Source organism: Haliaeetus albicilla, chromosome Z (genome assembly GCF_947461875.1).
Source record: "Haliaeetus albicilla chromosome Z, bHalAlb1.1, whole genome shotgun sequence".
Lineage (NCBI taxonomy): Eukaryota > Metazoa > Chordata > Aves > Accipitriformes > Accipitridae > Haliaeetus > Haliaeetus albicilla.
Genome location: NC_091516.1, coordinates 11,954,341 through 11,973,633, shown reverse-complemented (window position 1 = coordinate 11,973,633; position 19,293 = coordinate 11,954,341). Strand labels below are relative to the sequence as shown.

The 19,293-nt window shown below is 37.9% G+C and overlaps 1 protein-coding gene across 5 annotated transcripts in view; it reads right to left on the bottom strand.

Moving 5' to 3' along the window:
- The window catches only part of PIK3R1 (phosphoinositide-3-kinase regulatory subunit 1), a 60,561-nt gene that overhangs the window by 5,309 nt on the left and 35,959 nt on the right, over positions 1-19,293 (bottom strand). For 3 of the 5 annotated variants that reach the window (XM_069776233.1, XM_069776234.1, XM_069776235.1), the window contains 10 exons: positions 17,491-17,622; positions 16,406-16,607; positions 16,127-16,206; positions 5,705-5,807; positions 4,936-5,034; positions 4,630-4,810; positions 4,034-4,159; positions 2,845-2,987; positions 2,393-2,569; positions 2,221-2,289 (listed from right to left, as the gene is read on the bottom strand). In XM_069776233.1, coding sequence (XP_069632334.1) covers positions 2,221-2,289; positions 2,393-2,569; positions 2,845-2,987; positions 4,034-4,159; positions 4,630-4,810; positions 4,936-5,034; positions 5,705-5,807; positions 16,127-16,206; positions 16,406-16,607; positions 17,491-17,622 — 1,312 coding nt within the window. Of the gene's footprint in view, positions 1-2,220; positions 2,290-2,392; positions 2,570-2,844; positions 2,988-4,033; positions 4,160-4,629; positions 4,811-4,935; positions 5,035-5,704; positions 5,808-7,162; positions 9,105-9,361; positions 9,694-16,126; positions 16,207-16,405; positions 16,608-17,490; positions 17,623-19,293 lie in introns of those variants that run through there. The other 2 variants (XM_009921506.2, XM_069776236.1) reach the window with 2 other exon arrangements.

The window sequence follows — 19,293 nt, the reverse complement described above, 5'->3', positions numbered from 1 at the left end:
AGGGATTGTAAACCATGTAATACTGCACCATTCAAACCACTGAATAAAAATAAAATTAAAGTTCTGGTTCTTGTTTCTTTAAAAAACACTCATGTAAATCTGAAGAAGGATATAAAAGGATGCTGTGCTATCTTTCAGAATCTGCTGTGAGCACTTCAGTACTTCTACCATTGCTCACTGTTTTGGTAAATGGCAAGCCCAATGAAATCAATACCCTCTGAGTTGGCATCATTTCCAAAGATCAGAACACTTGGTCAGCAGTGAAAAATCATGCAATGTATCAATTAAAGCTGCTGCTTGGGAAAGCTATGAACAGTTGTACAGGTAGACGGGTTATTTATTTATAGGGGAGACGGCTCTGTGGAAAGGGTGGAATAGTAGAGTGCCTTCTCTCTCCCTAAAACCAGATTATGAGAAGAGCATATAATATAGGGCTTTCTCTATCAAAACAGCCACCAACTATAAAGCTGATTTAGAGTTACAGAGAACCCTCTGAGCTAAAGCTCACCATGAAAGAAGATGTCTCTGGATCAGCTGTGTGGACACCACTTTGATATTCTGCAGTTCCAGAGCTCCCCACTCCCCCAGCAGCCTGCACTGGTGGGCCCTGCCTCTTCTGCTCAGCTTACAATCAGTCTGTGTTTGGCTAATGCATTTATTCTCTCTGTAATAGGTTTTTAATCAGTTTTCTTTGGTCTAAGAAAACATGACTTCTCACTCATCCACATTCTCTTTCTGAAGATTCTCAGAGTAGTCTACAGAAGTCAGCAATCTCACACAGAACTCAATTTTTCAGAAAGAAGAAGCTTTCTTTTGTTTCAGATGACAGTCTCTCTAGTCTCTTATCCCATCGTACTCCTTTGTCCTGCATGATATTCAAATGCATTCAGCAATGGCTCTATTTTCAAACAGCACCTAGAGAAAGCGATTAGCATTTTTCCTGCTGCTCATTATATTGTTTTTTTCTGCATTACAGCTTTAGAAAAAAAGTCATATTCTGAAAGTTTAATTTTTCAGCAGAAACCTGAGCACTTACCAGACTCACTGGCAAGGAGAATCACAGAGTGAGAGAAACGGAAGATTTTCTTTAAACAGTTTCACTTACTATTTTGATGCTGTGCTAAAACCATGGTCTGGCATTCTTCTTTGTCTACTGTTTAAGTGATGGAAGTACTACTGGAAACAGGTGCCTACATATTCTCCATCATACCATCTTTGAGCTGTGCTAAGGTTTAGTAAACAACACGGTTTTAAAATGTGTATGCCATTTTTATCCCCTGCTTCTACCAGTGCAGCCACAGCAGAGATGCACAATTTCCAGGATAACAGTATGAGACTCAATAAACCAAGCCACATTAAAATAGATATGGGCAAGCCTAGAGTGTAAATCCACTAAACAGTCATTGTCAGTCTGCTGCTTTTGCTGTATGTTCAGCCAGGCAGGCAGCGTAAAAGGCATGCACAAGAAACTACAAAGGCAGAAAATGTTGATATATTACTCAGACAACTTTGGTTTTCTATTTATTCATTCTTCACTCTTACTACACTTTGATATTATTTTGTGGCTTGCTTTTGTTTAAATTTGGTCTACATTCACACCAGCCAGGTGCTTTTTGCTTTTTTCCCAGGAATGAAGTGAAACGTATTTATTAGCCAAGCCCCTCTCAGAACTTAGAGTAAACTGAATTGCTTGAAATGACAGAACACTAGCCTGCCACTTCCCAGAAAAAATAAACAGACCACAGAACCAGAGAAGGACAACTCTTCAGCATATACAATTTTATCATCTCCAATAGCAATGTGGTATACTGATGCGGGTGCCACTATACTAGATAGCACCATTGTACCAACATTTGAAATTTGGAAAAAGCCTGCCCATGCCTAAGAGACCTTATGAACAATTTACCCACCTATATGGCATCTCTATAAGATACTAACACCTTATGATCTTCATTTTGCTGGTAAGAATAAAGACATAGGTTATATTCTGGTGCTTTGCTATAGTAACTTGATTATGCACTTAATGGAGCATAGGGGGTGAGACAGAGTCCTTTCTAATACTTGCATTATGTAGGCTGCCATGTGTTAACAGTGTGCATTGTTACTAGAGACCTAGGCTTGGTATTTCCTCTGTGTGGTCCAGGAATTAAATATGCTTTATCTCACTTCTGTGTAAGATGATTTGAAATACCAGAAATACTTAAATCTTTTAATACTTACTCTTCTGTATTTTCATTTCCAAGCCATTCATTTAGCTTCTTTTGCCGAACACCTTTTTGAGTCAGCCACCTGGACAATAAATGCAAATAAAATTAATGTTTAGTCACAGAAGCTGGATACCAATAGAAAAAAAACCTTAAAATTTTTTTTGTTAATTCATAATGATACTCACATCAAGTACTGATCTCTTGTCTTCCTCAGCTGTATGAGGTCTGGCTTAATGCTGTTCATACGCTTGTCTATCTCTCTATACTCAGCTGCTTGCTTCTTTAAATCCTCTTCTAATCTACGCCTGCTGTCCACAATTTCACTTATTCGAGACTTCAGTTTTTCATAGTTGTGCATAATTCTGAATGGAATAATGTGGTAGGTTACACTCTGATGATGTGTTATTCATGATTTTCTAATCTGCTATTTAGCAGTGTAGACACTTAAGAGAACAGATTATTTCTCTAGATGTAGCTATACATTTTGCAAGTTCACATCTACCCCATTTGAGTCTTTTTTGCTTACAACTGAACAACTTTAAACTTGCCATCTTGCTTTAGTTTTAGGCAGATCTATACTTGGCATTGTTTCTTCTTTCAAAATAATACAATTTGAAATGCAAATACAAATACTGACCTTTGTATTTCTTTTTCATTTCCTTCCCGTTTAAATTTTTCAATGTATTCCTTACTGTATCTTTCTTGTGTCTGGCACTGCTCCTCAAATATTTTTATTGTTTCATTAAATGCTTCAATAGCTGTTCTTTTCATTTGAATTTCCTGAAAATAAAATAATTGTTATTACAGTTGTTATCAGACAGAGGTGATGACTTATTGGTTGTATCACAGAAACACTTCAGTATATTGTAAAAGAAGACTTCAATATTCCTTTACCAGAACGCATTCTGTCTGCAGAGCCTTATAACACACAGAGAACAGCCCTGTGCAAAAGGCTACCGTGATGAGGCTTTCCATGCTGAGGTTTTCCAAGAAAGAAAAATTGCTAGAGAAAGAGCTAGCTACAATCTTTGTTTGGTGTAAGTAAGTTTTATTTGTGACCATTAGAGCCTTATGGCAATGCACTTTGCCCTTTGTATCAACTAATGTCCTTAAGAGGCACATCTGACTTTCTGAAATAGAAGTGTGAGATACTGGCCTGGACAGGTCTCAAGAGGTCACTTAGTCCATCCTCCTGCCCCTACATAGCTAGTTGATAGCCAAGTCTTTTAAGTCATTAGTTGAAGTTGCCTGCACTTCTTCGCCTTTCTTCAATTATTTTCAGGCATATTTCCTGCTCATTTTAAGAAGCAATCTTGATGCTGGGTCTGTAAAACTGCACTAATTCACTGGCACTTCAAGACTTGGCTAATAACTGATTAAGTTGAAAGGGCAGAGGCATCTTTTTGTTCCTGCACTTTATCTACACATGCCATCTCTCTACCCTGCATAGATGAAACCAGACCCTTCAAAAATTAGTAACAAAATACAGTGCTTCCCTGCAAATGTGCCTTGAAAGCCGTAACTCAGCTTGATGAGGTCAGTATGCAGAAGTATTGGTAAATCAAGATAGTTCTGTGCTGGCTTTGGACGCAGGTGTCAGACTTTGGCACAGCGTGGGTTGGGTTATAGGTGGTGACTGTTCAAATGTGAGTAAGCAATTCTACCATATGGAGCAAGCACATCAGGTATGTTTTCTCCTTTGGGCAACAGCAGGGGTGGCAGGGAGGAGAGAAAGATGGAGGAAGATGGCAGTATGAATTTACAATAATATTCTTCTAAATCTACAGAAGTCTTCCACTCTCCCTTTTGTTTCAAATCTAGCTCACCTGAGATGTTCTTGTGTAGTCTTCATAGAGTCTGTCATATTCTCGGCTTTTTTCTTGGAACTGGGTATTATATTCATGTAATTTCTTTCCCACTGCTTCAATGCTATCCTCTTTTACAACTTGATCCTGGAATGATGAGCAGAAGGAAAGATATTCCATAAAGAAACAATTATATTGCACAGATTTTCAGGATAAAAGTGCTTAAAAATGCCTAGATAGTTACATGGTAAATGTGACTCCTCTTTCATCAATATGGATATATAATACGCTACATGCATAATATGCAAATGAGAAGTTAATGACAAATAGCAATTTTGCATTTCAAGTGTTCAGCTTTATACTGATATATTTCATCTTTAATGAGTGGGATATTTATTAATGTAAGTTTATTTCTTAATATGGTATCTGCAGTATTTAAAGTTTTAATTATTTATATGCAAACCGTGGAGTTAGTTTTAAACACAAATATCCATTTTTATACCCACTTTATTTTTTCTAATATTAACAGAGCTGAAGTTCTTCATGATAAACGACTACCCAGTCTGCAATAATTTCTCTGTATTTAAGTCAAAAACAAAGAAAATAGACCAAATTACCTGCTGGTACTTAGATACTGGATACAGTAATTTTACATCTAGTTTAGGATTATACTGGGCTAGAGATTCATTCCGGTAGTGGTTTATTAGCTCGACCACAGAGTTGAAAGTTAATGGGTCAGAAAAGCCATATTTTCCATCTCGATGAAATATTTTGATTAATTTGTTATTTCCTCCTTTCCTGCAAATAAAGTTTGTTGAAAAGTTAGGCATACTTCAAGTACTATTTCCTAAAGAACACTGTATTTTAAATGCAGTATTGCATTTTACTGTCAAGTATTACAAACTTAGCGTAACTAATCTTACCTTAGTGTAAGTGTGTAGTCCCCATGCATTTTGGTTGAAGCATCTCGTACCAAAAAGGTACCATCAGCAGTGTCTCGAAGCTTCTCGTTTACTTCTTCTCTAAAATGAAAGCAAAAGTAACCAATCATTTCAGCTATTTCTTACTCATTTATCCTTTTACTGTGCTCTAAATTCTTCTGTTTTAAAATAAGTGGTTTTAGAAGCCTTGATCTCCATATTAATAAATACAGTTATTTAATACCTTATTTAACATTGCTGGAGAACAACTGGAATATAAAAATGGTATATTCTACGTCCTCTCACGCTGGACAAAATTATATTTATGCAAAGGTCTTTCTGCTTGTTCATACAAGCCTGCACAATTGGAGTAGCCAGTGCTGGTCTAAAGTACCTATATATAGTACAGTTAAAAGTGTTGCTAATATATGGTACTTGTTAGTCTGGCTTCTTAACTATTGTGCCTACAGTTGAGGTTCTGGATGAAAGACAAGAAGAAAATACTTATTTCTTGGTGTTGTCCTTTCATGCTAGCATTTCATATAGCTGTCTTAAAGTAACAGAACAATTATTTCACATACTACATTCTAACTGACTGCCAGTAATATTTTAGTCATGTTTGGAATAAAAAACCGTAATACGTTTGTGTTGGAAAATATCCTAAAATGGTTCTTAGAACTGTAATTTTTCTATACTTAAGCATAATATATACACACAGAATAGCATAGCCATAAAGCCAAACATAAGAAATACATGTCTTGAGCTGATTTACCTTGAGATATCTCCCCAGTACCATTCAGCATCTTGTAATGACATGTTGTTATTCATGCCGTTGTTAGTTACAGTATTAGGTTTCGGTGGCTTAGGAGGCAGTGCTGCAGATGAAAGGGAAAAAAAAAAAGTTGATTATAACTTATTGGAAACCTGACCATATATTCCTTGAAATTACACATTATTACAGGAATGAGAAAAAAAAAAAAAGTTACAAAATAGAGTTTTCCATCACTAACATTCTTTAAAAGACATCAGAGGAATCAAGATATTTTACTGAAAACTATATAATTCAACAAGAAAGATGTACATTTCAAAGAAGTATGTTACTCTTGCAATAATATATTTTAAGCAAAATCTAACACTATACTCATTTCCTCTCCCTGTGAAGAAAGCATTTGAGAAAAAATAATTCTGAAGTTTGCTTTTACCTTCTTCCACTATCTTCAGGTGAATATAAATAACAAAACATAGAAAATTTCTTTTTTTTTTCTCCTGTGTAATGATCTTAGAAGAACATTGCTGCTTCCTCACCTAGAAGCTGAGTAGTAAGAGATGCAAACCCACAGCAATACTGTGTATTTTAAGCAGAAGAATTGGGGTTTTGTGATCCTCAGCATTCTGTGCGATGATTTGCCAAAAAATCACTTCAAGAAACCCATCTGTGACCCAACTATCCCTTGTGTTAATCTTAGTATCCTACAGAATAAATAGTGTTCCAAATGCCAGGACTGATTAAAAACCACATCCCCCTTTTCTCAATGTCAAAGCTGTATATGTATACCAGCGGGTGCCGGAAAAGATACTGCAGCACTCCTGACTTAGTAGCAAGGGGGACTACATTGGAATCAGGATTAAAAATCAACTCAGCTCTTTTAGTTCTCCAGTAAGTACATCATTCCTTATGGACGTCTGTCCTATATATTATGATAGGCTACAAAATACAATGTTTTAAAGTCGCAATGAATATCAAAATAGCATAATATTTTTATATGATATGAAAAAATGATGCGATATCAGGTATTCAAGTACTATTGCTAGGTTTTAAAACCTGGTTTTTCCTCAAACACTGTTTCAGGCACGAAAAGTGTTACTATAGCATCTCCTTTTAGTCACAGTGTGGAACAGAGATAGCAAAAATAATAATAAAAGAAATACATTTTTTTTTATATAATAGCAGAACTAGCATGACATCTGACAGAATAAAATAAAAAAACAGGTAAATTCAGTAAAAATTCAGTTAAGTAAGCAGACAGGTATTTCTACAGGTTAAGAATCTAATTACTATAACCATGCACTAAACCACAATTTAATTCTAATTTATGAAAGAAAGGAAAAAGAACAACAATTTGTATCAATGTCAAAGTAAAGAAATCCTACATATCCACTAAGAATTTTTCAGCAGCTATTGTAAAGACCAAAATGAATTAAGTCTTCCATAATAAGACTGCAGTTTTACCTGGTGGATCCATTTCTATGTAAAACATCAAGTCTGTGCCACAATTTATATCTGTCTTAGGATATTCTATATCCAGTTCTTCCATATTCCAAACAGTATTGTACATTTGTATGAGTTTCACTGAGTAAGCTCAGATACAAGAAAAGAGTCAGGCTCTCTTTGTAATGGTGTCTTGGAATTCATTTTAAAACCTATAAGGGGCTGCACTGTAACCTATTACATCATAATCCTCAGCCAATCATGTCAAAATAATGTCACCAGACCACTCCTGTTTCATCATTTTGTTCTACATTAATCTTAAAACAATCTCAGTTTCAGAAAGAATCTACATTTAGCAGAACTGCAGTATAAACCTGATATTGCAAACAAAAGGAGCGAGTGGGCTCTCCTCGCCGTGTTCGTGGCTCATTTTCCTGACTTTGCAGCATGGTACAGTCCAAACCTGGCAGGATGACAAAAGGCTGATATGCTGCAGCACGTAGCTCTTACACACAAGCGCACGCAACACATGCACACTCACACACAGGGCAGCTCCCTTTAGAAGTAGGTCGGTCACATCTCAGTTGCATTCTCCTGTTTGGATGCCTGAAGTTTACCATTCAAAAAGCTTTAAAAGGCTTCTGGACCTACTGTACATATTAAAGATGCAGAATGGAAAAGAGCACGACTCTGTGTGTGTGTGTGTGTATCCAATACACACTCATTCTACATATACATACACACACAGACTTATATGTTTCCTCATAATGAAATATGGATGGTAATTTTAAACTGTGCAGATTTCTATTATTTTAATGGACACACAGGTCTGATATACTTGATATTATTATATAAAATGCACTTACTGCAGAGGTGTCTTCCCCCCCTTATAATTTTGTAATAAAATACAATTCCAAACGATCTAGATTAACTCATTTTGAAATCTAAAAACCAAATATTGTAATCTCACATTCAGCAGACTTGCCTAAAACATGGAAGAAAGTAAAAACTGAGCAAGATCTTGAAAAGTGATTTTGCTGAACATAAAAATCCAGTCTGTCAGGATACACAAAGATTTAGTCTGCCTTTTCACACTGTTTCTCTACCCTGTTCTCAATGAGTTATTTATCAAGTTAATTGTTTTTAAAAGCAAGAGTCCCTTGTCAGTGTCTCGTTCCTCACTTGACTTTATGTCATCAGTATCCTCCTACCATTTAGAAATATTCCTTCTTAACTCCCCCCCATCACTGACTGTAACTCTCTCAGACCTCTTGGAAGAAACATGCACAGAATAGACTATTAATTCCAGAGCCGAATGCTATGTAAAGCAATGTGAGTGCTTTATACTTGCTATAATCTATGGGGGCAGAAAACCAGATACCAAAAATAACCACAACAAAGAGTAGCTGTAGCAACTATCTGTGCCTACATCGTAAGAAATCCTGGTGCGGCTGAAATGTGCTCTATCTCACAAACACTCATTAAAAAAATTAATACAATTTATATCCTTCCCAAATATTTCACACATACCTACCCCCGCTCTGTGCCCCTCAAGCAGCTTATCCCTTTTAGACAAGTATTAACATACAAGAACATGTCTGGAGTACCAACAGCTACAAAAAAATGCATGCTAGTTTGCTTTATATGTTAACAAGCTTAAATTCATTCTGAAGTAGACTCTCCCCTCCCTGCTTAGGTAGACATGCTCCAAAGATTCCTACCATTTCCAAAATGAAATAGGATACTTAAAATTATCCCAGACACAAGTCCAAACACTGAACTTAGAGGTTTAGCCCACCTGCTACCCAAACAGTTGAGTTGCCAAGGTAATTATTTAAATTAAGTTATAAAGATTTCCTACAAAGACTACGTTGCTGCATTTAGGTCTCATGTGGGATCAGTAAGATTTTTTATTCTGTTGAATAAAGTCTTTTAGGAAAAATTACTTCTCCAGGGCTTCACTAGTGGCCAAATTTTGGACTGCCTACACTTGTATAATCAGGTTTGTGCTCAGCTCAGACCAGCCTAGCTTGCAGGCAAGAAAGGACAGGAGGCAGACAGGCAATTCCTTATTCCCTGTATAACCTGGGGGGGTACTGAGGTACTTGACTTTCATTCATGTATCTTAAGATCATGAAAGCTCTACCTGGTAATCAGTTATAGTACAATACTTCCAAAAGGTGATGAAGAAAATACACACATAAATTCAAAATCACTTACTTTGTAAATTATGCATCGCAAATGCTTGCCCTTGTATTACAGCCTGAAAATACAATCCAGTAACTTGAAAAATTAATTGGTTTCCTCTTATAAAAATCTTGCTTAAAGCCCCTCCCCCCCCAAACTCCTTTTAGTAAGAAGCTTCTCTGCAGCAATGAAGAAAAAAAAAATTCTGAAAAAGAGATTGCTCTGCTTTCCAACCCATGTTCCATAAAAATCCCTAAAAAAGCTGTAACATGCAGTGAGAAAATCCAAGCCCTCTCTCTCTTCTTAACTGCTTAAAGCTCTGTGCTGTGTAGAAAGTATCCCCTTACTCTGGTTCATCATTAAAAAGTGAACCTGACTTTAGTACTGTGGAAAAAAAAAACCCAAACCACCACCCTTGGTAGCTTGCACGTCTCTCTCAGATAAAGATCTTAGTTTCATGATTAACTTGGGCAGGTTCAAATATTTGCTGAGCCAGGGATTTCAGGTGGGGGAGGGGGAACCAGATTCAAAGTAAAAGTTGTCATCAGCTAACAAGTGGCCAATGTAGGGCTAACTTTCTCGTTTTAGCTAAGTAAATGAGAAGACCATTGTAAGAGGCCTTAAAATAGTCTCTGTCACTGGCTGCTGAGTGCAGTATTAAAGTCGAGAAAAGCATCATGAACAGCCAAATACAGGAAGTGGCTAACTAACTGACTGCAGAACCCCCCCCCCCCCAGAATCAAAATCTTCCTTGAAAAGAGCTGGATGTCTCAGAGCAGCCCTGTGCAAGGAAAATAGCCTGCTTGCAAGCACAGCATCGCCTCCTACACACTCACACTGGACTGCAATTACAGGTGCTGCTTCAAGACCCTTAGCAGGATGCTGAGAGGCATTTTATCCGTTTCCTATAAACTGAAAACAGTAGAAAAACCACCTGTCTGTATCCACGGTGTTTTCCAGTATGTCAGGATTGTTCAGTTCTTGGGCAGGCAGGCAGGAAAAGGGACTGAACAGAGAGGGAGCCGTTTAGGTCAAATACATTTTCCTTGCCTTAGTGTTTGCTGGAGATCAGACTTGCTAAAGGAACAGAGCAGGAACTGAAGAGACTGCTCCCCTTTGCCTACAGAAGTTAACTTCTTTGCAAGCTATACTTCTACGAGGAAATAAATTCAAAGGGAAAGGAGAAGCAGACCACAAGATTTAGTTCAGAGAAAGAAGAGAAGGGGATTAATATTTTCTTCCCACTTGTTGGAAACAGTGAGAACTCCTAGTAGCTCTGTTCCTTGAGATCTGCTTGTGCTCCTTACAGCAGCCAATTGGCATTGAAAAGTTTTCATCTCCTGAACACTCCACCTACCAAAATCCTCCTATGCTACAAAATACCACCTGCACCCAATAATGAAATCCCAAATATCTGCAGTACATTTTTGATGTTTTACAGTTGATTGATTAGCTTCTACCTGTAACAATCCCTTGCTTTTCCAGTTTTAGCCTTTGCCTACTAGAACAATTGTCAGTTCTACATATAATTTAAAGCAGCACAGTCATAAAGGTACAGCCTACTTCAAATGGAGATGGTAATCTGTGTTTCTGAACTAATCCAACTTCAGGCAGTAACTGATATGCCTCCTATTTACTGTTAAAATTACAGAAGGGGTTGATAACACTTCTTGGTTGATAGGGCCAGAATACAGAACCATATTCTCAAAGGAGAAAAGACAACCCAAACCTTGTTCACTGAAGTGTTTATTATTTTAAAAAGCACAGATACCCACGCAGAGGTAAAAGATAAGGCTTTGTTCCTAAGTCCAATTTTTTTTTGCATTCCAGTGCCTTGTGCAAAAATGAGTACCTAATCATCCTGCAGAAGGGAATCAAGTGTCTTGTCAAAAAAAGATACTGGCACACACCTGCATTTGCACACAATTGCCCTATCTTAACTTTTATTTAAATTTAAATTTCAAAACCTTGAGTGGTGCCCATTGAATCTATACATTTGTATTTGCAGAAAGTCAGCAGCCTACTATCTTTTGCAGTCATACTCGGTGTTCTTCTATCCATGAAGCATTATTTTTCTAAAAAACGATGTATGAAGCAGGAAGAGAACCGATCAGGTTTGACAGGCTTGCATGTGTGTGTTACACATACTTACATACAAATACACACACACATCAATCTGTAAAAAATTCTAATAATGTCGTACACGTTGTTTCAGTTTTACCACATACTTTCGATTAGGTACAGAGAAACATAAAGCACAGACTACTGCCAAAACCAAACCCAAGAATACAGCGTTCCTAAGTATGGTGATTCACAAAGCATTTTGCTCTCCGCTGACCCAGGTATAGAGCCCGAATTCTATTAGCTTAGAAGGGGAGCCCTCTGCCGGGTGATGCGCGGACGCGCAGCATCCTTCCCGCGCGGCATCAGCTCTCCCCGGGACAGACTGCCTGCTGCATGCTCCACACCACGCTCGGCGCTGCTGGCGGTCCAGCCATGCCCGTGAGAGGATGCAGAAAAGTCCTGACAAGGGACAGCATTCCTGCATGTTTGTTTGTGTCCCCAAGGCACTACCGACAGGACTGTGGGCTGAGCCTGACCACTGCAGCAGTCCAGGGGAGCTTTGTGTCCGATCCCAAGAGGAACGGATCAGCCTTCACACTCCCCTGCTCTGGCTGTTAACGCTACCACACTTGCTGATATTTTGGGCAGCTAAAAGTAAAGTGTCTGCATCTTGGCAATACCGCCAGGACTCTCACCCCATCCCTAGCAAGTGGGCAGTTACGTGTAAGGCAGTCTCACTACCTCACTCGTTCTTCGCTATGACCCTGTGAGTACCAAGACCTACCTCTTCATGCTGAAAACTGCAGTATTTCACAGCTTGAGCCATCATTTATTTGCAATGTTATTTACAAGCCAGGGAAACAGGAATAAACTGGCATAGGCAGTGGAGACGAAGCAGCTCAGCTTGAGTCAGTACGCAGGCCATGAGAGGCTTCAGTTCACCCGTACAGGACGGCAGCTCCTTCCTGCCGCTGCAGCAGCTCTTGCCCTGCTCCCCGCCAGCCTGTCTGCCCGCAATGACACCGGCTCCCCGTGTCCCCTCGCTCTCCCGCCACGTCCCCCTTCCTCTTTGCCTTCCTGCGATAAGACACACCTTAATCTCACAAAGCCACGCCACGCTCTTAACACCCCCTGACCCTGAGAGGACCCCCATTTCCCTGAGCTCCCCCCAAAACCACCTCCCAACTCTCCCATTGCCCCAGCTTCCTCTGTACGACCCGCCTTGGCAGCTGCCCGCTCCAAACCCACCGTGCTGCCCCAAGCACCTGCTGGGCCCTGCATCCCGGGCAGGCCTCCTTCAGACGGGAAAGCCAGGAGCCTTTACAATCCCTGAAAATTAACTGAAAAAAACATCTGGTCTTCTACACCTAAAATATAGCCTGTTTTTCAATATCTAGCTCTGAAAGCACACACGCCTTCACACCTCTGTGTGATGTATGAGATTCTGTGAGACACAAGCAGCACTGTTAGCTATACACTGTTGTAATTAAGATATTTTCTTCTAATACTACTGTTTTGAAGAGCATATTTAGAGACATGGGCTTTGTTTCTGATTGTAAAATCAGCATTACTCTTTAAATTAAAGCCTGTGTGGCTGTTCATCAAGTTGGGATGTTAAAACAGGATGCTATATCGCCTAGCTTGCCCACTAACACCATCTTTTGGCTCTCCTACTGATAACCTCGAAGAACGAGATGGGAATCAGAAAATGGGTCTGATTACCAGTTATTCAAAACACCAACCATTTCTCCAATCTTAATTCTCCTGCAACATTACTTTGTCTTCACCTGCTACACACATAGGCACAAACATGTATTTTAACTTTAGTACTTTAACTACTGTGGAGGGCTAAGCACTATTCTAATTCACAAACTAAAACGCATAGTTTGCTGTTGAACACTGTGACAGAGAAAAAAAAAATTCAGTCCAGAGTTGTTCTGTGACAAAAAAATCAAGTAACAGCCTAGGAGTAACTCCTGTTTTTGAGTTACAGTGTGCAAAGCATCATGCTAGCTATAAAATGACCAATTAAAGACGCCCAATTTAAGATACCAATTTTAAGATATATTAAGATATGAGGTCCAATTGCATACTTTCTATTGCTTTGAGGCAAGGATAATTAGTGGGTGATGCAATAAAAAAAACAACCCCACAGTTGTGCAAAGATCTCCTCCCTATTCAGATCTGTTATCTCCAACACTACATTTAATGTAGCTAGGTACTGTGTAAGATACCACTAAAACTTCACGCACAGCTTGTTTTAGACAGAATGTTTTCATCTAGGCTTGAGAATAACAGAAAGAAAAAACAAAGAAGGAAGCTATCACTCCAGCCTGTGAAAAAGAGAAGAAACCTGGCAGCATTGGCTTCCCTGTTATCGCTTAGTTGTCATTACATTATTTTCAACACTTAAGATTCTTTCTGCTTAAAACCTCTTGGCTTCTGCACTTTTAAAATTCTATTCTAGACTGTAAGTCTCAGAACATTTATATGACAAGTAAGTTAACTTTTCTAGACATCTTCATTTTATTACAATGTCTCTAAATTTTTATGGAAACTCAAGCTACTACAAGCAATAATCTTGAAGATGATAATTCTGAAAAATACATCTTAGAGTCTTCCATGAGAACTATAAAACCAGAGCACTTCAGATGATCAGGTCACTGAATGATTTTAGTGTGGAAAACAGACTTGTGTCCTAATTTGGCAAACTTACATGACATACTGTTAGGACTCAACTTTTGAAAATTATTCAAGCGCTTTAGAGGCCTAAGAGCAGAGGCTAGCTAACCATAGACTACAAAGCTTGAAAATTTGTATCTGAGTTTTTTTCAGAATATTAATAGATGTGGAAATGTTGTACTAAAAACATTCCACTGCCCAGGATGGACTTTGAAATGCACAGGAAAGGAGTTCGATTTTTGTAACAGATCATATGAAAAATCCCAGGAGGACCCTCAAAATAAACTACCGCATTACAAAGTATTAATCAATGCAGAAGCAATATTAAAACCAAGCAGACGTTAGGTTATGGTTATTAATGTAGTGTCAAACCCTATAAATGTGATGGATACAGCCATATTTCTTCAAGCACTCTAACGATACTCTCAAGATGACTAGACTCCTTGTCCTTATTAGTAGTTCTAACATCAACACCTTTCACTTTTATGCTTTCCTTACATGAAGCAACTCTGGACATTAGGCAACTAAGTGATCTCTCACTTTGAAACGTAAGAACCTCTCACTGGTGACCCTACATTTGTAACCTCCTAGTCAGTGCCTCTAGCCGTATAAATTTACATACGCCAAAGCATTAGCAAACATATAATTTAAAAAAATGCTATTAGCAAGCTCATAATTTAAAAAAATGCTATTAGCAAACTTTTAGAATATTAAAGGATTCAATAATGTATTTTGCTTTTTAAGGCTTATAACAGGTGGCAAAGGAAAGAATTCTTTAACGGTTTAGCAGTTATTATCAGTAAAATAGGACAAATAGTCATAAAAGTTTGGACTCTCCTGGTCGTTACGAAGCATTAGGAAGAAAAATACACAGCGGTTCTGGAAATGCCTGCTTAACAATTTTGACAAAATGGAACAAAATCAAATAGGTATAAACTAGTTGAAAATAGATGTACATTAAATGTTAGGGAACGGTTCCTAACTAATAGAGCCTGACAAGGTTGGGAAAGCCTTCCAATCAAAGCAGTAGGAACAAAAATCTTAGCCATTTTAAATTAATCATCAGTAGTTCATGAAGGGGATTATACAGTAAGCCTAACTGAAATATGAGAAATAAGGCATTTTTCTGCTGCTGTTTTTCTGCTGCTGTGTTCTAACTCTTCAAATCTTAACCAGCCCTACAGAACCTACTGCCATGAACTCCACCTTGTACTTTGAATAGAGAGGTAGGAAAGCTACAGCCTGCCCAATGTTCTGTTCACCATTGCCCTATCGTTTGTTCAGATAGTCTCTGTTACTAAGCTGTAAAAGGAATTACTTTAAGTTAACAGCTAAAGTCTCCCTGCATTAATAGTTTCCTTTGCACATAGTTAGCCACTCTGCCTTGCTCCTACCAAATACTTGATTTAAAATTGGGGATTTTTGTATAAATTAGAGGTGGCTTTTACTGTTTGTTGACTAAATTAGATGCTAACTCACAGAACCAATACAAGTGTAATCTAACTTTCCTGAATGGGGTTTTAATATTTTCCATGTTGTTCATTGATATCAATAAATAAATCTTTTGAGTCTCTGGATTAAAAAATACATCTATGTAAATAAAGGGGGAAATCCTACTTTCTTCTGATGATCTCTATGGGGTAATGTAGTTCTAAGAAAATTTGCCTGGGAGTAAAGTGAAAGTTAAATAAAATCTCCAGAATTTACACCATGCCACCACCACCACTGTATGATATGCATTCTACTGGTTTACAGGTCTTAAAAATTCATAAATTCCTCTTTGCTGTTTACTGAAAAAGAAATGAAAGTCCTAAGGCTGTACAAACTATGAGTACTAAAATTATCTTAATGAAAAAGACCATTTCTTATAAAACAAATGTTGCACACCACTACAGAACATACAAACAACTTCTACTTAATTCTGTAAATCTGCACTTTTGCATGAAGTTTGATTAAAAAGGAGAAACAACAAGCATTTACTGTCTGTAAGTTGAATTTTAGTATTTGAGAAAACAATGGTATATAACCTTTAAAATTAAAAATAGTTTTTACCTGGTACAGGCTGTCTCTCATTCAATTCACTTGTGATTAAAACCTCTAGGATTTTTATGTGGTGTTCAGTATTATCAGAGCTGCAAGAGATGGATTAGGCAGTAAGAACTAAGAAAAATGCAAAAGTTTACATGAGATTTATTCAAAAAACATTGGAAAAATTTACAACAATGCCCTCCACATTAGAAGTAAGGTCAGAAAATTAATTCATTAAACTTACTTTTGTATATAACTAACCCATATTTAGAGTCCAAAATATAATAAAGATGACCCACATACCTTGCTATCTGGAATTTGAAAAGCAGAGGGCTGAAAATTTCAGCCAGAGACCTTGCATTCAGGAGATTTTTGCTGGAGGCTTTACAAACTCTGAGGAAATGTTTGAGCAAATACTGGAGTGTGAGCCAATACTGGGGAGGTATATTTGGAGACCTGATGAGTTTCTTCAGCAACTGACCATATTCCTCTGAGCTCTGCACTTCTGCAAGCAAACACGTAAAAGGCTTTTGATATGAGCACAGGAACATTCAACAGGTAAAATGAAATTGTATATAACTCCTTTGGAAGCATCAATTTTACAGAAAAAAAAAAATTCTGTCCTTCATTAGTGCTATAAGACTTCTTTCTTCTTTTGACAAAAGTGAAATGCTCAGGGAAGAGTAAAAAACAAGTGTTTAAAAGTCAAATGGAAACAGATATGCATTTTGGTAAAAACCACAATGTGTTCAGAGTGTACTGGTAGAAGTCTGTCTTGTGTTTAGCGTCACACATGATTGGGTAATTCTGAGATGCACTAGATAAGTCTCACAGGTGCTGTTCTAACTTTGAAGGTTACCAGTAACAATATCCTGTCCTGAGATATACAACAGAATACTTGGCCCATGTGCTGAAAGCCTGTAAGCTGTACTTGTTTGAAATGACCACTGTAGATGATGAATCTTACATTCATGTATTTCTCACTTCATAATCTGCAACTCCCAATGTACTGCAGAACACCATGACCTCTAATACATTTACTTTGTCAGCACTGATAAAAAGTTAAAAATTAGCTTTCTGCATACAGATAAGACCTTGATCCCCCCCCCCCCCAGTTTTTCTATAGTCATTCTACTTACTAAAATGAAGAGAACTGTTATCCCTTATATTTTCCATTATGTTTACCTAAATAGGTAACTAAATAATGCATGTCTAGATCTGAGATGAAACAGCTTTCATTAAAAGTGGTGAAGGTATTATGTTTTCTGAGATGCTGCCAGGTTGTGCAGCATCTTCCCTGTTCTGTGGGTGACAGCTGGATCACCGGATATTCAGAAACGTAGTAAAAGCTTTTTTGTCTGACATTTCAAATAATGTGATAATCATACCTTGAGATACAGAAATGATGTCACTGTAAACAGTTGCTGGAATGACGGGATTTGGCAGGTCCAGGATATACCTCTTGAGAGCATCTGATAAGGTGGGCACATCGTATGTCTCTAAATCCAATGAAGAGGCATCTAAAGGGAAAGAGCAATGTACTTTTCAGACATTAGAAACAGGAAAAATATACAGGCTCATGATATTAGGGCTTTACACCAAGCCAGAACTGTCAACTTCTATCGGGGTTTACGGGGAACAACTTGTAAGAAAGAATGTAAGACACCAAGAAACATCTTTGAGATGTAGAACATACAGTGCTCAGCGCTATGGACAGGCCTCTGGCATCTGATGAACCAAATGGCTTCCACACCTGTGTGTGGCTTTCCGCCATATACAGTGCAGGGCTGAATTCAGAATAATGGTGGTGACTTGCTGCATGTTGGCAATGTTATGGAACATCAGAATATTTTTAACAGGTCTCTGTTTTACCTGTAAATATTTTGTGTAAGAAGTAGGTATTAATCAAGGGTTTGTTTTCCCCAAAGGAGAGCTTGCAGTATGAGCTCAATTCTTATCAGACACTAAAGGATATGGACGAGAAAATTATGCATTATGAATGGCTCAGATGATAAAAAACTTGCAGTGTGGGTATGAATTCTACAAAAGCAGTTATGTGTCAGAGAATCCAACCACAAATTCATAAGAAATAGTTTTCATTAGTTTTGTTGCTCACAGGATGTTTTCTATTTCATAAGCCAAGTTAAATCCTGGTTCTTTCAGTGTTGACCTGTTCTCTGAAGTATATCCCAAATTATTATAACGAATACATGAGTAGGAATAAGCTTGTGGTACTCTGCAACTCTTTGGGTGTAATGTCATAAATGGACCTGAACTCTTCCCTCTGCTGAGCTGGTCAGATGCAAGTTAGCTTTGATTTTGGAGCTAGATAGCACCATGTTGAAGCTAACAGGCAGTTACCCAATTAATACGGAGAGCATTTTAACCATAAGCAGAACAGCACACTAACGCATTTTGCAACTTTGAGACCAAAGCCAACTTTGCTCTCTGAATTAGCACTCTGCTAATTCAAAGAGAGTAGGTGGAGGGGATGAGAGCTGTCTGCATCCATGCATCTGGACACCCACTGCACCAGCTCTGTCCTGGAGGATTCTGATCCTGTCTTAAAGAGAACTCCGAAAGATACACTGTTACTAAAGGGTAAAGTCCTGTTTTCTTTAATTCTTTAATTACATTTTAAATAAGAATACAGATAAACTACAAGTTCTTGATCTCAGGAGATAGATGAACCTTTCATAAAAGTAAACCTCAGTTTAGAGACTTAAAAAAGGATTCAGACAAATTAGGTAATATATTCATATTGGTGCCACAGAAAATCTGGATTTATCTGGACTGAAAAATCTAATTACAATACCAAAAATATGACTTAAGGCTGCTTGCACCACATGCATATCTCCTTTCTCTGCTTGCACTCATACTTCTTCACTCCCACCACAATCAGCAGAAGACAGGCTGCTCTTTTGATTTGAAGGAACAGACAACTCATACTATCAGCTCTTGTTCATTTTGTTAATATTTGCAATTACTAAAAATGAAGACAACAGCTTGAGTTTGCTTCCTTTGTCCTTTTGGCAACACAGCATGTACCTAGTTTCATTTTCTAGCCTTTGTATTTTCGTGCTGTTTTATGCAAGTGGAAGCTCACACCCCACATTGCACCCCAGCTTGCAGAAGCGTGGTCAAGCACTCCTACAATAGCTCCTGATCTCTCAAACTGCACTTGAGCGTTG